The 18,038-nt window shown below is 42.0% G+C and overlaps 1 protein-coding gene across 8 annotated transcripts in view; it reads right to left on the bottom strand.

The window, feature by feature from the left end:
- Positions 1–18,038, bottom strand: part of PPP4R2 (protein phosphatase 4 regulatory subunit 2) — a 73,317-nt gene that overhangs the window by 54,697 nt on the left and 582 nt on the right. For 4 of the 8 annotated variants that reach the window (XM_077993332.1, XM_077993331.1, XM_002802736.4 and 1 more), the window contains exons 1-2: positions 17,196–17,455; positions 16,118–16,199 (exon numbers count right to left, since the gene is read on the bottom strand). Coding sequence is in view for 5 of the 8 variants with exons in the window: in XM_002802736.4 (XP_002802782.1) it covers positions 16,118–16,199; positions 17,196–17,229 (116 nt within the window). In the remaining 3 variants the exon portion in view is untranslated. Of the gene's footprint in view, positions 1–16,117; positions 16,200–16,812; positions 17,456–18,038 lie in introns of those variants that run through there. The other 4 variants (XM_077993329.1, XM_077993330.1, XM_077993335.1 and 1 more) reach the window with 3 other exon arrangements.

Raw genomic sequence — 18,038 nt, 5'->3', positions numbered from 1 at the left:
TTAATAAGTTAGCTGAGTGTGGTGGTACATACCTGTGGTCCTAGCTACTGGGGAAGCTCAGGTGGGAGAACCACTTGAGCCTGGGAGTTTGAGGTTGCAGTAAGCTATGATCATGCCACTGTACTCCAGGCTGGGCCAGAGTGAGACCCTGTCTCAAAAATATATATAAAAATAAAAATAATTTTAAAAGTTGAGTAACGCTTGGTGCTGACGTGGATATAGAGGTAACTTTCATACACTGCTAGTTAGCAGAAGCACATACTGAACAAGTTTTTTGGAAGGCCAGCTAGCACTATCTGTCAAACACAGTAATGTACATAATCATGAACCCATAAATCCCATTCTTACATGTGTGCCAGGATGTTAACTTAAGCACTGTTTGAATTGGTTGGTAACTGTAAACAGCCCAAAAAACCATCAAAGAAGACAGATTAAATAAAGAACACCCAAAACAATAAAATATTATGCAGCCCATGAAGACAATGAGGTAAATTTTTGTGTTTTGGTAAGGTATCTAAATGCAAGCCTGGGTGCAGTGGTTCACGCCTGTAATCCCAGCATTTTGGGAGGCTGAGGCAGGTAGATCACTTGTGATCAAGAGTTCGAGACCAGCCTGGCCAACATGGCAAAACCCCGTCTCTACTAAAAAAACAAAAAAATTAGCTGGGCATGGTGGCACGTGCCTGTAATCCCAGCTACTCAGGAGGCTGAGGCAAAAAAACTGCCTGAAACCGGGAGGTGGAGGTTGCAGTGAGCTGAGGTTGTGCCACTGCACTCCCGCCTAGGCAACAGAGCAAGACTCTGTCTCAAAAAAACAAAAAGAAAAGAAAAAGAAAAAGAAAAAAGGTATCTAAATAAAGAAAATAACAAAAGGTAAACTGCAGAAGTTTCATGCCATTTTTAACAAGAGGATTAACACACATACACTTATGTGTACAGAAAATTCTATTAAGAATATATAAGAAACAGTATAGTTTCATTTTTCTTTTTTCTTGTATTTTTGTAAAATGAGACAGAAACATCTAAAGCAGTATTAATTTCAATCCTCTTTACACGTGGGTTTTCCACATTTATAGGCACAAGAATTACTTAATTCGTGTGATCCATTACACTCAAAATGCAGTTATTCTCACCGAATTCCTCCTTAACCAAAGTGAAGATGTAAATAGAAAAAGCATGTATCAAGATATTCTCCATATTTTAAATCCAAGTTTTTAAAACTACTTTTAAAATCTTACCTGTTCATCTAACCATCTAATATTTTGTCAGAAATAATTTTTAAGTAACCACATGCTGGCTATGGCACTGATTTTAGCCATATCCTACCAAAAGCAACATAACAAAACCAAAGACCACACACAATATTTACAAGAAAACTGGATGACAACTTAACAAGGTATCATCCCCAAAAACTCTCCAATATGAACAAGCAGGGCAAGACTAGAGAAGTATCAATACCTACACAAGAGGAAAAGAAACACGACTAGACCCTACAAACGTGAAAATCTCAAATTCACTAGCATTCACTGGTAAGGGTGGTTAAAAAACAAACAAACAAAAAACAAGCCTACATTCTACCTACATTTAAGATTGCTCCTTACAGCAAGAAACACCGTAGTATGCAAAAGCCCTAGAAAAGGTGGACCAGTCTCCAGTTAACAAATCACTCTGAGACAAAAATGGCCACCACCTCAAAAGCCACCCTGGAAGTCACCATAGACAACAGTATCCCTAATAAAACAAAATCCCTTTGATATTTGATAAAAATACCAAATTCCCTTTAGTTGCACAATTTTAAATAGAAATATAGTGTGCCCTCTCTATCTACAAGTTCCACATTCACAAATCCAACCAACCTCAGATTGAAAATATTTGAGAAAAATTGTACTGAAATGTGGAGACATTTCTCATCATTACTTCCTAAACAACAAGGTATAAAAACTATTTACATATCATTTACATTGTATTAGGCATTATTATAATTAATCTAGAGATGCACCAAGGATGTGCAAAGGTTACATGCAAATATTATGCCATTTTACATCAGGCACTGATCATCCACAGATTTTATGTCCAAAGGAGGTCCTGGAACCAATCCCCCACAGATGAGACAACCGTACTTTGCTATTAGTTGACAGAAAGCTATCTCACCCTCCGCCTTCCTCCCAGATATACACAAAATTGCAAAACTTACAAATGTTCTTTAAGACCTTGCACTTTCCTTAAATTTCAAATACTTCTACAGCATATATTTTTCTCCAGTTTCATCACCTACAAATGGGAATATCAGAACTACTTCGCAATATTGATGTGGTAAGATTTTTACTTAAATGAGAATAACAAATCCAAGATGCATATATTAACTAGTAAGCTGAGAGTCACTTCAAGCTAAAATACATCTATCAGTCTCATCACCTGTATATTTCAAACTTATGTCTCTACAAAATTACAATTACTTAAAAGTTTTTTCTTCCTTGAGGTGACTGGAAAACAGTCAAAATTACAAATGTTAAGGGTACATCAGTCATCTATCTTACTGACCCTTCCACACTCAACCTTCTCATAATTGCCCCAAAATCCCCCACAGTACATGAGGTCAAGCTTAGGTAAGCCACTTGAAAATCTCAGAAATTACAGAAATAACGATTATAAGAGTCCTACCAGCCGGGCGCGGTGGCTCACGCCTGTGATCCCAGCACTTTGGGAGGCCAAGGCGGGCGGATCACAAGGTCAGGAGATCGAGACCATCCTGGCTAACTCGGTGAAACACCGTCTCTACTAAAAATATAAAAAAATTAGCCAGGCGTGGTGGCAGGCGCCTGTAGTCTCAGCTACTCGGAAGGCTGAGGCAGGAGAATGGCATGAACCCAGGAGGCAGAGCTTGCAGTGAGCTGAGATCACGCCACTGCACTTTAGCCTGGGCGACAGAGCGAGACTCTGTCTCAAAAAAAAAAAAAGAGTCCTACCAAAAGCAAAAAGCTCCAAATTCTTTTTTTTTTTTTTTTTCTGGGACAGAGTCTCACCCTTTTGCCCAAGCTGGAGTGCAGTGGTGCCATCTCAGCTCACTGCAACCTCTGCCTCCCGGGTTCCAGCAATACTCCTGCCTCAGCCTCCTGAGTAGCTGGGACTACAGGCACCTGCCACCATGCCCAGCTAATTTTTTCTATTTTCAGTAGAGGCAGGGTTTCACCACGTTGGCCAGGCTAGTCTTGAACTCCTGACCTCAAATGATCCACCCACCTCGGCCTCCCAAAGTGCTGCGATTACAGACGTGAGCCACTGTGCCTGGCCTAAAAGTTCCGAATTCTAACAGTGGTTTTGAAAAGATGCTGGCACTGTTACAGTAGAGGAGGAGGATGTTAGACAACTGAAAAAGGGGCAAGTAGTATGTATTAATAAAATGCAAATTACAAGAGGATTTAAAGCCAGTTCCATTACTCATCAGCCGTATAACCTTGCACAAATTATTTAAGCCTTCTAAGACTCAACAGCCTCATTCTTAAAAAAGAGAAAAGACCTACTTCAGATAGTAGTTGTAAAGACTAAATCAGGTTATGTATATGAAATATTTGATAATGTCTGACACAAAATAAATGTTCATTAAATATTTGCATTTAGGAATAAAAGAAAGGCTGGGCACGGTAGCTCACGCTTGTAATCCCAGCACTTTGGGAGGCCGACGCACCTGAGGTCAGGAGTTCAAGACCAGCCTGGCCAACATGGTGAAACCCCGTCTCTACTAAAAATACAAAAATTAGCCAGGTATGGTGGCGGGCACCTGTAATCCCAGCTACTTAGGAGGCTGAGGCAAGAGAATCGCTCGAAACTGGGGGGCAGAGGCTGCAGTGAGCTGAGATTGTGCCAAAGCACGCCAGCCTGGGAGACAGAATGAGACTCTGTCTTTAAAAAAAAAAAAAAGAGAGACAGAGACACACAAGTAAATTATAATGAAAGTAGAGTTTTAACCATGACTGTCTTCTAAGCAACGGTCAAACAGATTATAAGCATACAGACAAGAGAGATAGTATGACACATACAGCTCCAAATGGCTCTCCACTCTACAGAGCCTCTCAATAAAGCTTTTTATGTTTCTAGAAGGGCATGGTGGCGCATGCCTCTGGTCCCAGCTACTGGGGGCAGGGGCTGAGGCAGGAGGATCATTTAAGCCCAGGAGGTCGAGGCTGCAGTGGGCCATGATTGCATCACTGTACTCCAGTCTGGATGACAGAGCAAGACCTTGTCTCAAAAAAAAAAAAAAGCAAAACAAAAAAGTTTTTTATTTTTTTGCATTAAGTGGTAAGTGATAACAAAAAAGCCCTTCTTCCCCACCACATGTATGCCACATTTTTTTAAAAAACCACTAAGGGTATTATTACTATTATTTTATATTATTACTAATGTGAGACTTAAATTAGCTATTATTCACTTTATAGTCAATGGTGTGAATTCTCAAAAATATTTAATATTCAGGTAACAGGTTACCCAAGGTATCTGACAGGGATGGAATGTACAAGTGGTTACAAGTAGATTCTACACACATGTATTACAAGCAATGCAAAACCTGGGCAGCCTGACACATCAATAGGACTGCTACTGGGTGAAACCAGAAAGAAGACAGGCAACCGAACACATCAGAGAGCTGGCGAAAATGAAGATCTAAAATACACTTCTCAACATACAATGTTTTTCATAGGCACAAGTAATTAAACAGCAAACACTCTCCTCAATTATCTACACTGTTAACGTTTTAGTCAGTGATTCAGTTTTTTGCCATGGATCCTGAATAATAAACTTCTACATCAAAAAGGGAAAAGACCTTCAGTCTACAAGCAGAGAGAAAGCATGGTGTTCTGTGGACTATAAATTCCTTATCTTCTTACTAATGAGATCTGAAGCTTACTAATGATGTTTTGAAGCAACATGAAGTTTTTGACAGGTGTCCAGTAATGTCATATAGAGTAATAGTCCATAAACATTATGAACCCATACATTCACTGGCAGACACAAAGTGGATCTGTAGATATAGATACCCATGTGCACAAAGGTAACACTAACATAGAGTTTAGTAGTAGCGGTGACTGCTGTTTCTCATGCAATATAGACAACTGCTTCTCAACTTTTTAATGTCTCCAAACCATTCACTAATTATTAATTACTCCCTAACAGTTAACATCTCGCATTATTATCAGACACTTTAACACTAAGCACTATCACCATGCCCCATTCCCCACTCCTAATCGCTACTACTACAATACCACCCCCAAATAGTGCTGCAGCACAGAGATTCCTCTAAGCTTTCAAGCTGGAAGGAACCTTGGAGATTATCTATTACAAGCCTCTCATTTAGTATCTGAGGAAACTGTGACCAATAGTAATTTAAGTGATGAAAATCATTAAAAGTAGAATAATTAGTTACAGTAACTCCCACTTACGGGATACTCACTATGTGCCTGTCGCTGCATTAAGCACCTTATAAATATAAACTCATTTAATCCCCATAACAACACTTTAAATAGACCTACTTTATTACCTATATTTACACACCTGGAAATTAAGGGAGAGAAGTCAGCCTTGGTCATATAGTAGCTACATGATAAAATTCAAAATTCAAACCTAAATCTGTTTTGTGCTCTCCTGACTGTCCAATCACAGTTCATTCCACAAGATTAAGTACTTTAGACTTGTTTCTTGAGCCATATTCACTCTAGTTATGCCCAGCATACAGATAATTTTTACTCTCCCCCAAGTTTTCATATCTAGAGCTATGTACTTTATTATTTAAGTCCTCTCAACAGTTGAAACAACTAAAGGTACAAACCCCATTTTTTTAAGTAAGGAAACAAGCTCACAAATAATTTGTCCAAAGTCTCATCAAGAAGTAGCAAAGCTAAGTTTGGAACTCAAGCAATGCTCTCTCCAAGACATGACATTACTCCACCATCACCACACGCTAACTCACATGCAATTAGGAAAGTAGCCAACAACTAGTAAAAACTAAACTGACCATGGAAAACATGAGTTTATTTGGGCACCCAAAAGAATGAAGATAAGAAAAATTAACTCTACTCAGAAAGTTGGCGTGCTTAACTTCCAGTGTACCATTCAGGTTTACACGATGTGATGAAAAAGAAACTATAATTTTATTCATGTTCAAAGCTTAATAACTTCACTCACTGGAATATTTAGAAGCAAAAGGGCATCCATTCAACTTTTACTGAAAATATATTGTGCTTCCTCTGAGAACCACTGTGATGATAGCACATGAGAGGACTTTACGTGACACATAGACAATTCATATTTTAGTAATTTTAGTATTTATAGATTGTAAAGTGACTCAGAAAACATAACTACTACACTAAGCCAATGGCTTCAGATCTTATTTCCCACAACAACATTAAGGGTAAAAAATTAACACAGTGGTTATGGGGGAGGGGCGCGGGGGACGGTGGCTGAGGGTTTGACCTTTATCTGTAATTTTCTTTCCACTTAAAAACAAATTTGAGGGAAAAAAAACTCAGCTGACCTGAAGAAAAGCATTAAAGAAGTAAATGTACAGATGTTACAAGAATGTGGAAAAATTCATGAAGGTAGTATTTGGCTGACATTTTAGAAACAATTTTCAAAGTGTTCAAGAAATATTATGTTAGACAAAACACCACAAAATTCCCTCTAAAGAAATCCCACAGAGGCCGGGTGCAGTGGCTCACACCTGTTATCCCAGCACTTCAGGAGGCCAAGGCAGGTGGATCACTTGAGGTCAGGAGTTTGAGATCAGCCTGGTCAACATGGTGAAACCCCAACTCCACTAAAAATGTAAAAATTAACTGTGTGTGGTGGTGCGCACCTGTAGTTCCAGCTACTCAGGAGGCTGAGGCAGGAAAATCGTTTGAACTCGGGAGCCAGAGGTTCAAATGAGCCGAGATACCACTGCACTCCAGCCTGGGTGACAGAGTGAGACTGTCTCACCAAAAAAAATAAAAAAAGAAAGAAAGAAAAAAGAAACCCCACAAAAGGATCTAGCAGCCTCATGGACTTAAGGAGAACTTCTTTATAATAATGCGGGTCTTAGTTGTTGTTAACTACTTTTAAACAACCTTTCATTTTCTTACTGTTATGTCAAAATACCTGAACACAAGGAACTTCAAACTGTAGAGAGAGGGGAAAAAAGCAGCATCAAAATATGCATTATCAACAACCTAACAACGAGTATTATCTATCGAGCATTTACTCTGCGTACCAAGCACTGTGCTGAGCTTCCTATGTATTGCCTGCCCACACTTCAAGATACTATTATTATCCCATTTTATAAATGATGGAAGTGACTTAACAGGGATGTAAAAGTCTTCCTAAAAAGCAGAATTCTAAGAAGATGGCAGTGGCGCTACAGTTTTTCATCTCTCTAAAACCTTATGGCCGACCAAACTAGAGAGCAGAACCAAAAACCAGTGGACCATATTTACAACAAAACTGACACAGTATTTCCACAGACCCCAAAAAGTAAGTGGATGAGGAAAAACAGTCACATGACCTGAACATTACTGGGATCTGTGACACAGAGAAGTCAAGGTGTATCTCAAAGGCATAGGAACAGGACAATCATAAAATAGCCAACAGGTATTCACTAGAAATCACTGCACACCAATTTGAGAACAGCAGCTGATACTGAGATGGATTCTGCCAACTCTAGCAGTGAGTGACTGTCATGAGTTTGAAAAGATGAAGCAGGTCTTGCTTACTTGAGCTCTTGAAAGTGACCCAACAGTGCTCCAATCTAGAGGTAAGCCCCACAATGAGAAAGGGCCAAGAGAAATGAAGACAAGGTTCAAAAAAAAAGCAGGAGTGGCAAACACCAGCCTGGAATTTCAGAATGCAAACTGCCATGTTCTTAAAAAGCAATGAGAGTGCTCCATGTAGTTAAAAAAGCTACTCTGGGCTGAGTGTGGCGGCTCACGCCTATAATCCCAGCACTTTGGGAGGCCGAGGCAGGTGGATTACGAGGTCAGGAGTCAGCATGGCCCATGTGGTGAAACCCCGTCTCTACTAAAAATACAAAAACTACCTAGGCGTGGTGGCGTGCGCCTGTGTTCCCAGCTACCCGGGAGGCTGAGGCAGAAGAACAGCTTGAACCTGGAGGCGGAGGGTGCAGTGGCAACAGGGCGAGACTCCATCTCAAAAAGAAAAAAAAAATTGTAGCATATTCATACGATGCATCTACTCAGAAATAAAAAGAAATGCAAACTATGTTGAATAGAAGCCAAAGAATACATACTGTATGGTTCCATTTACATAAAATTCTAGAACTCACAAACTAATCTACATTGACAAAAAGTTGCTTGGAGGGAAGGAAGCACACACAGGGAGAGAAAATTACAATGGGACATGAGGAAACTTCTGGGAGTAATGAATGAACATGTTCACAATCTTGATTGTTGCTGATGGTTTCCTGAGGGTAGATATTAAAATTTAGCAACCTGTACATTTTGAATAAATACAGTGTATTGTACGTCAATTATATCTCAATAACACTGCTTTTTTTTCTTTTTTGAAACGGAGTTTCGCTCTTGTTGCCCAGGCTGGAGTGCAATGGCAAGATCTCAGCTCACTGCAACCTCCGACTCCCAAGATCAAGCGATTCTCCCGAGTAGCTGGGATTACAAGCAAGCACCACACCCAGCTAATTTTGTATTTTTGGTAGGGATGGGGTTTCTCCATGTTGGTCAGGCTGGTCTTGAACTCCCGACCTCAGGTGATTCACTGGTCTCAGCCTCCCAAAGCGCTGAGATTACAAGTGTGAGCCACTGCACGCAGCCAATAACACTGCTTTTTTTAAAAAGGATTCTTCTTTTTTAAAAAGAATTCAAGACAAAATGACAAGTACTGAAGATATGCAAAGATGCAGCAATAGTCTCCCTTCCCTCCCCAACAAAAAAACCAAAGACAACAATTCAATCACTTTCTTGAAATACCTTAATTTTTAAAAAATTTAAAAATTCATATTGAAAGACTACACCACCAGTGTGTAGATAAGAGGATTAAAAAAAAAAGACCACAACATATACCTGAGTACAATGACTCCAAAATATTCAACATTGATTTTCAAAATGTTTTTGAAGATCTAGTCTAGAAACATCACTGTATTTTGGCCTGGCGCAGTGGCTCACGCCTGTAATCCCAACACTTTGGGACGCCAAGGTGGGGAGATCACTAGGTCAAGAGTTCGAGACCAGCCTGGCCAATATGGTGAAACCCCGTCTCTACTAAAAACACAAAAATTAGCCAGGTATAGTGGTGGACACCTGTAATCCCAGCTACTCAGGAGGCTGAGGCTGGAGAATGGCTTGAACCCGGGAGGCGGAGGATGCAGTGAGCCGAGATAGCGCCACTGCACTCCAGTTTGGGCAACAGAGCGAGACTCAACTCAAAAAAAAACACAAACACACACACACAAAACCACACTGTATTTTAAAGAAAATAAATCATTTAGGAAGGTAGGCAAAAAGAGTGGGCAGTTTAATAAGGTAAAAAAAAAAATCAGATGTTAACAGCTGGCCAGGCATGGTGACACCTCTGTAATCCCTGTACTTTAAAAGGCCAACAAAGTGGGCAGATCACTTCAGCTGGGGAGTTCAAGCTCAGGAGACCAGCCTAAAAGCATGGTGAAACCCCATCTCTACAGAAAACACAAAAATTAGCCAGGCGTGGTGGCATGTGCCTGTAGTCCCAGCTACTCGGAAGGCTGAGGTGGGAGACAGTTTACAGTGAACCATGATTCTGCACTCCAACCAGGACAAAAGAGCAAGACTCTGTCTCAAAAATAAATAGATTTTAACAGTTTTATTGGGGGAAACAACAGAATTAACAAACTTAAGATACTCAAGGAAAGAAAATGTGAACCAAAGATTTTATTTCCAGCCAAAGTGACATTAAAGATTAAAGGGCACAGGCCAGCCACGATGGCTCACGCCTGTTATTCCAGCTCTTAGGGAGGCAGAGGTGGGAGGACAGCTTGAGCTCAGGGGTTTTGAGACCTGCCTGGGCAATAGAGCGAGACCCCGTGCTCCACAAAAAAGAAAAAAAAAAAAAAGAAAAAGAAAAAAAAAAAGAATAAAAGGCACAGACAACATACAAGAAAAGAATAAAAGGCACAGACAACATACAAGACATATACGTAAGAACTCCCGGCCAGGAGCGGTGGCTCATGCCTGTAATCCCAGCACTTTGGGAGGCCGAGACGGGCAGATCACTTCAAGTCAGAAGATCGAGGCCAACCTGGCCAACATGATGAAACCCCCATCTCTACTAAAAATACAAACGTTAGGCCAGGTGCAGTGGTTCACGCCTGTAATCCCAGTACTTTGGGAGGCCAAGGCAGGCACATCACCTGAGGTCAGTAGTTCGAGACCAGCCCAGTCAACATGGTGAAACCCCGTCTCAACTGAAAATACAAAAAAATTAGCCGTGCGTGGTGGCATGCAACTGTAATCCCAGCTACTCAGGAGGCTGTGGCAGAAAAACCGCCTGAACCCAGGAGGTGGAGGTTGCAGTGAGTTGAGATTGCGCCACTGCACTCCAGTCTAGGAAACAGAGCAAGCCTCTGTCTCCAAAAAAAAAAAAAAAAAAAGAACTCCAGAAATATTGCTTCAATTAGCCCCTTTTCAATAATCTATTAGAGAATAAGCTTCATTCAGACAACCAAACTGACTAGAGACACAGACAATACAACGACATAAGGACTGATTGTATGCATGAGATATATACCTATTGTAAAACTAAGATTGACAGTTAAAAGAGAAAGTGGGGGGGGGGGGCAGTGGCTATGCCCGTAATCCCAGCACCTGGGGGCGGGGATCACTTGACGCCAGGAGTTCCAGAATAGCCTGGTCAACATGGCAAAACCCCGTCTCTACTAAAAACACAAAAATTAGCCAGGCGATGGTGGCATGTGCCAGTAAACCCCAGCTACTCGGGAGGCTGAGGCACAAGAATCGCTTGAACCCAGGAGGCAGAGGTTGCAGTGAGCTGTAATCACACCACTGTACTCCAGCCTGGGCAATACAGTGAGACTCTGTCTCAAAAAAAACAAAAGGGAAAGTTATATAACAGCAATATGCTCAGACAATGTAGACAGAAAAACTTTTAAATGGGGGATAGAAATAAAGAATATGTAAAAAAAAAAAAAAAAAAAAAAAAAAAAAAAACTTTAACATTCCTAGTAATTATATTCGTGGCAGTAATATTTGTATTATTATTTTAGACTTTCTGATGTGTAATGTTGGTTACAGTCAGTAATTACAAGACATCATGATTCTACCATCCCCTGCCTGCGTTCTTGAGAGAACAAGGATTTTTGGTATGCAAAAAGTTAATTAAAAACTCTGGGCTGGGCGAAGTGGTTCACACCTGTAATCCTAGCACTTTGGGAGGTTAAGGTGGACGGTCATGAGGTCAGGAGATCGAGACCATCCTGGCTAACACAGTGAAACCCCATCTCTACTAAAAATACAAAAAAATTAGCCAGGCATGGTGGCGCATGCCTGTAATCCCAGCTACTCAGGAGGCTGAGGCAGGAAAATCGCTTGAACCCAGGAGGCGGAGGTTGCAGTGAGCCAAGATTGTGCCACTGCACTCTAGCCTGGGTGACAGAGCGAGACTCCGTCACAAAAAAAAAAAAAAGAAAAAAAAAGAAAAAGCGCTACGCACTCCCATGTTTACCGCAGCACTATTCACAACAGCCAAAACATGAAACCAGTTCAGTGCAATGGCTCATGCATTGTAATCTTAGCACTCTGGGAGGACTGCTTGAGGCCAGGAGTTGGAGATCAGCCTAGGCAACATGGCAAGACTTTGTCTCTACAAAGAAATTACAAATTAGCCAGGCATGGTGGCATGTACCCTATCTGTAAGTCCTAGCTATTCAGGAAGCTGATGCAAGAGGATCCCTTGAGCCTAACAGTTTGAGGTTGCAGTGAGCTATGACTGAGTTGCTGCACTAAAGCCTGGGTGACAGCAGAACCTTGCCTCAAAAATCCATTTTTTTAAAAAAACGAACCAACCTGAGTTCCCATCAACAGGTAAGAAAATATGGTATATTATTCAGCAATAAAAAAGAATTAGATCCTGTCATTTGCAGCATCATGGATACAACTGTAGGCCACTATGTTAACTGAAGTTAAGTCAAGCACAGAAAGACAACCATCACATTTTCACTTATGAGGGAGCTAAAACAGTGGATCTCAGGAAGATAAGAGTCTAAAGACTGGTGATTACTAGAGAGTGAGCAAGGAATAGGAGAGATAAAAGGAGGAAAAAAGAATATACATGTATTTACTACCACCGAACTGTACACTTAAAATGGTAAAGATGGGGCTGGGCATGGTGGCTCACACCTATAATACCAACACTTTGGGAGGCCGAGGGGGTGGATCACGTGGTCAAGAGATCGAGACCATCCTGGCCAACATGGTGAAACCCTGTCTCTACTAAGAACACAAAAATTAGCGGGGCGTGCCTGTAGTCCCAGCTACTCGGAAGGTTGAGGCAGGAGAATTGCTTGAACTCGGGAGGCGGGGGTTGAAGTGAGCTGAGATCGTGCCACTACACTCCAGTGTGGCGATAGAGTGAGACTCCATCTCAAAAAACAAAAGAAAACAAAAATGGTAAAGATGGTGAATTCTGTAAGTGTGTGAGTGTGCATGTGTGTGTTTGAGACAGGGTCTTACTGTGTTGCCCAGACTGAAGTGCAGTGGCACAATCATGGCTCACTGCAGCCTCAACCTCCCAGGCTCAGGTGATCCTCCTACCTCCTCCTCCCAAGTAGCTGGGAGTAGCTGGGACTACAGGCGCATGCCACCACATTTGGCTAATTTTTTGTAGAGACGGGTTTCACCGTGTTGCCCAGGCTGGTCTTGAACTCCTGGGCTCAAGTGACCCTGGGCCACCTGCCTTGGCCTCTCAAAGTTCTGAGACTACAGGCATGAATCACTGCACCTGGCCAGCAAATTATATATTTTACCTAAACAATAACAACAACAAAAAATCGTTTTTAAACGCTGTATTCCTGATTCTGAAATACAAGTCCTAGTATTTTATCTAGCTGAGTAATAATAAACATCTCTACCATCAGGATTGTAGTCTTGAAACACCATTTCCCACTAAAAGGCAGGTCTTCTTGAGAAATGTCTAATTCACATCTGGGGCAGGAAATGAGCCTGGAACATATTCTTATACCAGAGAATAAGGATATTATCAAAGACTACTAAAGTCATGTCAAAAGGACTCTGGAGCCAACTGGAAAAGGCTACCACTGGCCAAATGGGAGACAACTTGACCATCAAAAAGGATAGTAATTGCAACTCAAACCCATCAAATACATTTAAATCCATGACTGAAATGCATGAAATGTTTATATTCATGATTGAAACACACCATATGTTCCTGTTTATTCAGAGCATACTATATATTTAGCATGATGTCAGGAACTACGTTACCTTCAGAAAAGTGTTGCTCCAGAAAATGTCCCATTTTCAGGTGAAAGTAATCTTTGCAACATAAAAACAATTTTTTGAAGTGGCCAGAAACAATTCATTTCGGGATTAATTATTTTAGTTATATACATATATAGTTTCCTCTTCACATCAATTTAGTATGTCTTGGCATCTTTCCTAACTTCATACATCAGATGTTTACAGGTAAATTTAATAGACTAAGAAGTAAAATTGTTCAAATTTTTCCTACAACCTCCTCCATTGTAAAAACCTACACTTACAATTCTAAAACCTCTCTAAAGCTAAAAACAAGCGTCAAAACAATTGTTTTTTGAAAAGAAAAATAAATAGCCTGGGGGGTCACTGATTTTGATCCATAAACAGTTTCACATACTACTTCTGTTAATGCTTTCTTGCTATAATGCATTAATTCACTGGAAAATAAAAACAACTATGAAATTTTTTTTTGACACAGGGTCTCACTCTGTCACTCAGGCTGCAGTACAGTGGCCCCAACTATCATGGCTCACTGCAGCCTCAACTTCCCAGGTTCCAGCAATCCTCCTACCTCAGCCTCTGGAGAAGCTGGGACTACAGGCATGTACCAACACACCCAGGTAACTTTTAAATTTTTTGTCCTGAGCTCTATTGATCCTCCGTTTCCCAAAGTGCTGCGATACAGGTATGAGCCACCACATCTGGTGGAAACGCTTATCTTAAGCAATCCACCCATCCTAAAACATCAGAAAAGTCTAAATTGCTGTTCTTTAAATTTTAATTATCTTGTTACAAACTCACATACTAGACAAAGCTTAGTTTAGTCATAAAAGGGTAACAGAAATTCTGTAAATGTATCAAAGATACTCCATGTTGATAAAAAGAAATCAAAGCTTAAAGCTAAATGCATAAACACTGGCTGCTATTTACATAATAAATTTAAAAATATTTTCCAAATTCCATTTAATGTAAGAATCTAAGTACACCAATCGTTTCAGTACAAAACACGCTTAGTGAGTATATAAACACCTAATATGGGGTGGGGGATTGGGAATTTTAAGTCCTTTTCTACCAGGATAAAGTAACTGTCCAAAAAAAATCAGATAACTTCCCCAGGCACTTGGTGTTCCAGTAAGACAGGATATTAAAAAGCTATCTTTTAGAAGCTTTCAACTATTTATGCATTTATAGGCAATGTATTTTATCAAAAAGGGAAAGCAGTGTGTACAAACCTGATAAACTGAATAAGAGGTTTTAAGTACTCATCTCCAAATAGTTTGATATAATCTTGTATATCAAAAAACAGCCAAAAGTAAAATGCTATTTGGTTTGACATTGTTGACAGGGCTAAGTCTGTGCCAACTAGCAATTCAAGAGGAATATAGTGGCAGTCTTAAGTATTTATGTTTCAGGGATTAATTTATTTTTGAAAGATGGCATCTGGTCATTTTTAGGCTTATCTGTATAAGCATAAATTAACAGTTTTACATTGTTTTAAATCAAGATGTTCTGTATGAGACTATAATTCGGAGGTAAAAATGACTTCCGCCCCAGAAGCTCCCATTTTTTAATGTAATAAATAGAAATACAAGATTGAACACATCACAGTGACGTTCTCAAAATGACTAGTATATTTTAATAGAATACTAACGAGATTCAGCTTGCAGACATGACCATTAAATCAAGCACTGAGGCAGCAAAGGTTTTTTCCTTTCTAAAATTAGGCTAGTTGTTAAAAGGCTAGACTACAATCATAAGCAAATCTTGTGAGAAATGAACACTTGCTAATAATAACGCCAGAGAAATTATACAATACTTGCTGAAAGCTACACTCATACTAGGCAGATAACCCACATATTAACATCGAACCCACAGAAACCTACCCCTTTCCTGCTGCCCCAGCCCCCACCCAAAGACTACAAAAAGAAGTCATCAAAGATGCACTGTCCTCTACAAATAAACTTAGCCAGAGTGCGTCTACCACACAAACTGCAAAACAATGACCTGGAATGTTCCTTCTGAACACAGCCCTAACTTTTAAGTCTCAGATTCAGAACATTTGGAAACGAGCTTAATAAAATGCTGAGCATATGTAACAAATCAGCTATCCTAAAAGTCTACAGGTCAGTCAAAACTGCAGCATTTGGAATTTGTCAGATAATCAGAGTCCTCAAGACGATAAATAGAAGTGACACTTCAAACACCTACATACGCAAATACGACAAAAAAAAAACTGGACACACAATATGAGAAAATACCACCAAGACTCTGAAACAGAATCAAAGCTACAAAATTCTACAAATAGGCCTATTTGTTATGGCCAAAAAGGGTCATAATGGAATAGGCATTCTTCCTTTCTCTGGCTCCTTAAGACTAATACGTTCTCCAAGGGTGCCAAAGCCTAGCTACAAAGACAATTTTAACATATACAAGTTTTTAAAATCCGTTACAGACCAATATAGAGCAAATAAGTGTACACGTTCTTTAAATGTAAATTTATATATAAATTATTTAAATGACCAGGACTTCTACAATTTAGAATGATTTATCTATCCCAAAATACACTTTTTTCCCTTTCCTGAGAAATTCTGAATAATGCACTGGTCTATAACGACAAATGCATGCTTTCAACTCACATTGTTTCTCCAGTCTTGGCTACATGACAAAGAAACTGATCCAGGACAGGACAAACTTCCTTTTTCCCCCTCTTCTCAAAATCTAGATAAAGGAAGAAAAAAAAAGTTATCAGTTTTCTCAAAAGCCCTCTAAAAACAAACTTTCCTCCCAGTCCTTTCCCTTAATAAGAATTATTTTTCAAAAAGCCTCTCAACCAAATAACCACCTCAACCCTCCAAGTTCTACTTCTAACATAACACCCTCTTTTACAGATAACAAGAATCCTCCTAAAGGGGGCACTCAACTTCACAAACCATTTTTAACGCAGTGCTTCTCGAAGTGTGGTCCGGGGGAACACCAGTATAATATTAAGCTGAGAATCCAGCGAAAATAAAAATCCCCAGGCCCCGATTCCCACCAATTGTTTAAGTCCATAAATCTGCCTTTTTAAGAAACACCAACTACCCCAAGTAGCTGTCCCCAAATGATTCTGTATGTCAAAGAATAATTCTCAAAACGCTGAAATCTCTCTCTTCGAAGTTTGAAAGCCACTGTTCTCAAGCCTGTTGCGTGGAAGGCGTGCAATCAAGTACAGTGAAGGCAACCACCCTGAAATTAGGACGCGGAAGGATGACTTCAAAAGCCCTGAAAAAGGCATCCTGAGACAACTTAAAAGTTGCGATGCCACCCCCCCCCACCTCCCGCCCCCACCAACCTTTTACTTTTTCTCCCACCCCAACGCCTGGCGTGCGGGTGGCCTGGCAGAGAAAGGAGGATGCCTGGCAGGGAGGCGTCTGCGGTTCCGCGACTCGACCCTCGAACGGGTGGTAGAAAGACTGGGGCCCCCGCAAGAGATTCCCCGGCTCCCCTCCCCCAGCCCAGACGCCGGCGGCCGACACAAAGCCAGAGCGGGGCGGGAGGGAGCTGCCCACAGGGCTCCCCGCCCCTGGGGAGGTGGAGGGGGATGGGAGCCCATGAAGCGCTCTCCCCACGCCGCGCCTGGCCCCAGCCCCGGCCCTCGGAACCATCCGCCCTGAAAGGAGAGACGAGCGAGCCGGAGAAGGTGACGGGGAATGGAGAGGGGGCAGCTACCCCCACCTTTCAGCGCCTCCTGGAGCCTCTCGACGTCCATGGCTTCCCGGAGTCCCTCACAGCCTCCGCCTCCCTCCGCGGGTCTCTCGGGGACCGGAACGCCTCCCCCCACCCCCCCGACGCCCTCCCCCTCCCTCGCACACACTCCGGCACGCAGGCGACCGGGGGGGGGAACGAAGGGAGCCGGGGGAAGCGTGCGAGAGAGCGAGACCGACAGAGCGAGCACCTCCCCAAGCCGCTACCACCAACCCTCCAACATGGCGCCCGGCACGTCACCGCGCGCACGCTCCCTGCCGCCGTCCTCGCTCCCGCCGCGCGCCCCGGCCCGGAACCCAAGAGCGCGTGCGCGGCGGAGGCGTGACGCTGGGGCCCAGCGCAGTAGTCAGTCGCGGCTGCGTCCCGGCGGCTGCCGGATGCCCGGCCCCGGCCTCGGCCCCGGCCCAGCCTCCGCGGAGCTGAAGGCTGAACGGTCGGGCGACAGGTGTGCAGGCGGACTCCTAGGCTTTGAACCCCTGCCATTTTTTGCTCTCTATGTGAACTTAAGCTATTTACTTCGTCTCTCTGAGCCTCATTTTCCCCATCTGTACAGTGAGAGCACTGGTACCGATGCCCTATGCAGTTGCTGTGAGAATTCAGTGTGTACACTTCACGTTCAGAATGCGCCTAAAAAACGTTCAGCGAGGCCAGGCAGGGGGCTCAGGTCGGTGAGCCGAACACTTAAGGAGGGAGGCCGAGGCGAGAGGATCGCTTTAGCCCAGAAGATCGAGACCAGCCTGGGCAACAAAGTGAGCCCGCCCCCGCGCCCTTCTCTATATAAAAATAAACACAGGCCGGGCGCGGTGACTCAAG

Source organism: Macaca mulatta, chromosome 2 (genome assembly GCF_049350105.2).
Source record: "Macaca mulatta isolate MMU2019108-1 chromosome 2, T2T-MMU8v2.0, whole genome shotgun sequence".
Lineage (NCBI taxonomy): Eukaryota > Metazoa > Chordata > Mammalia > Primates > Cercopithecidae > Macaca > Macaca mulatta.
The sequence above is the reverse complement of the archived record's forward strand: the minus strand, read 5'-3'. Positions and strand labels throughout refer to the sequence as shown.